This window comes from Mus pahari, chromosome 18 (assembly GCF_900095145.1).
Source record: "Mus pahari chromosome 18, PAHARI_EIJ_v1.1, whole genome shotgun sequence".
In the NCBI taxonomy this organism is placed as follows: Eukaryota; Metazoa; Chordata; class Mammalia; order Rodentia; family Muridae; genus Mus; species Mus pahari.
This window is the reverse complement of record NC_034607.1, coordinates 3,577,714-3,579,792: the sequence shown is the minus strand read 5'-3', so window position 1 is coordinate 3,579,792 and position 2,079 is coordinate 3,577,714. Positions and strand designations below refer to the sequence as shown.

The 2,079-nt window shown below is 53.2% G+C and overlaps 1 protein-coding gene across 1 annotated transcript in view; it reads left to right on the top strand.

Moving 5' to 3' along the window:
- The first annotated feature begins 1,172 nt into the window (after positions 1 to 1,172).
- Positions 1,173 to 2,079, top strand: part of Mucl3 (mucin like 3) — a 7,676-nt gene continuing 6,769 nt past the window's right edge. Inside the window, exon 1 of the mRNA XM_021218479.1 lies at positions 1,173 to 1,276. Within this exon, the coding sequence (XP_021074138.1) occupies positions 1,195 to 1,276 (82 nt within the window). The 5' untranslated portion in view covers positions 1,173 to 1,194. The remainder of the gene's footprint in view (positions 1,277 to 2,079) is intronic.

The following is a 2,079-nucleotide window of genomic DNA, read 5'->3' as shown; positions in this document are numbered from 1 at the left end:
CTGGAACTCACTCTGTAGACCAGGCTGGCCTCGAACTCAGAAATCCACCTGCCTCTGCCTCCCAAGTGCTGGGATTAAAGGCGTGCGCCACCACCGCCCGGCAGAGCACTACATTCTATAGGAACTCCACATTCTATAGGAGCTCCACATTCTATAAGAGGCCCACATTCTATAGGGATCTACATTCTATAACAGCCCCACATTCTATAGGAGGTTCACATTCTATAGGAGCTCCATATTCTACAGGAGGCCAGATTCTACAGACGTTCCCATTCTATGGGGTCCACATTCTATAGGAGCTCCAGATTCTATAGGGGTCCATAGTCTATAGAAGGTCTACATTCTGTAGGGGTTCACATTCTAAAGGAGTCCACATTCTATAAGAGGATCCACATTCCATAGGAGGTGCATATCCTGTAGGAGTCCACATTCTACAGGAGTAAGTTCACATCCTATAGGCATCCACATTCTGTAGGAGTCTGCATTCTGAGCAAGGTAAATGCAGCTTTGAGACGGAGGCAGCAGCTACACTGGGATGGTACAGGAAGGAGAGAAGGGACAAATGTCCAATAAGCTGGACATATGGTGTAAGTCCCAGGGTTCTTTGCCTGTCTTGCTCCTGTCACTGCCTCAGCTGCCCCCATAGCCTGTCCTACCATCTTACACAGCTGAAAGCACCTGGAGGGCCACGTGAGGGCTGTCTCAGTCCCTGCCCTTTCACCTGGTCCTAGGGACAGCCCCACCCAGGGCAGGACGTGTGACCATGTGTGAGTAAGGGGCGTGGAGCTGGCTGACGCCAGAGACACAGGAGGGTGAGTGTGCACCTCCTCCCAGAGCCCAGACCGGTCCAGCGCTCTGTCCAATCCTTCTAGAACATGGACGTTGGCTCAGAGCCTGCAGGCCACCCAGTACGAGCCCGTTCTTCTGTAGGGGCCGGGTCAGGAGGCTGATCAGGCACCCCACCCAGATCCTTTTCGTGTCCCCAGCTCCCACCCCTTTGGTGGAACCCAGGTACCTAGCTCCATGACATAGCTGCGGTCTCCCATTATCAGGGCGCCCCTGTGGGGTGGGGCAGGTCCATTTGCTTAAGGTTTAGTTCAGAGCAGCCCCAGCCCCCGTGACGTCAAATCTGGCCCCTTATAAGATGAAGGTTCCCCCTGGTCTGTGGTCCCTGAGCAGCTTCCCAGCTCTGACATGGCTCAGCCGACCAGCGGCCTCTATTCTACTTTTGGCTTCTTCATCTGCCTCCTCTTCCTTCCAGCTTCTTGGGAGGCAGGTAGGTAAAGGGGTCACTGTTATATGGGGGAGGGCTTACAAATCATGAAGGGCTTGTTTCTCAGTATTGATCAGTCTGGATGACCACTCACAGAAATGAATGAGGCAAGAGGTATGGATGGCTATGAAGGGTTGCCCCGTGTATTCAGGTCATACAGGAGAGGAATCTCGATCCTGCTGTTTCTTTTGAGACATGGTCTGAGGGGCTATACCTGCCCAGACCTTCAAGCTTGCATAAAAATACTGTGTGGGCTGTTAACTCTAGGGAGCAGGAGAAGGAGCTAGCACACACTGGGTACTTACTACATGTCAGGAGCTCACTGATGCTCATGGTTCTTATTTCCCATCATCTCCTTAATAGCCCGCTGAGTGTCAAGGGTATCCATCTTCCAGTGGAAGATGTATACATGGAGAGGTAAAGAGAGCATGCCCGAAGTCACACAGCCGAAAGGGGCAAGCTCTATGGGTCAAGGACACGGGAGGGCTTCAGAAGGCTCTTTGCAGACCTGTCTCCTCCATTTGACTCACTTGCCAATAGTAAGGCAGGAAGGATGCTGCCTGCCAGTGCCAGCAACTGGGGTGCAACCCTGCTCAGCATCAGACATGGTTGTGGGGACTTTGCCCTTGTGGCAGCTCAACAAGGTGCTGTCCCCATCTGATAGGTTAGATAAGAAAAGTTTGCCTGGCAGTGGTGGCACATGCCTTTAATCCCAGCACTTGAGGCAGAGGCAGAGGCAGAGGCAGAGGCAGAGGCAGAGGCAGAGGCAGAGGCAGAGGCAGAGGCAGAGGCAGAGGCAGAGGCAG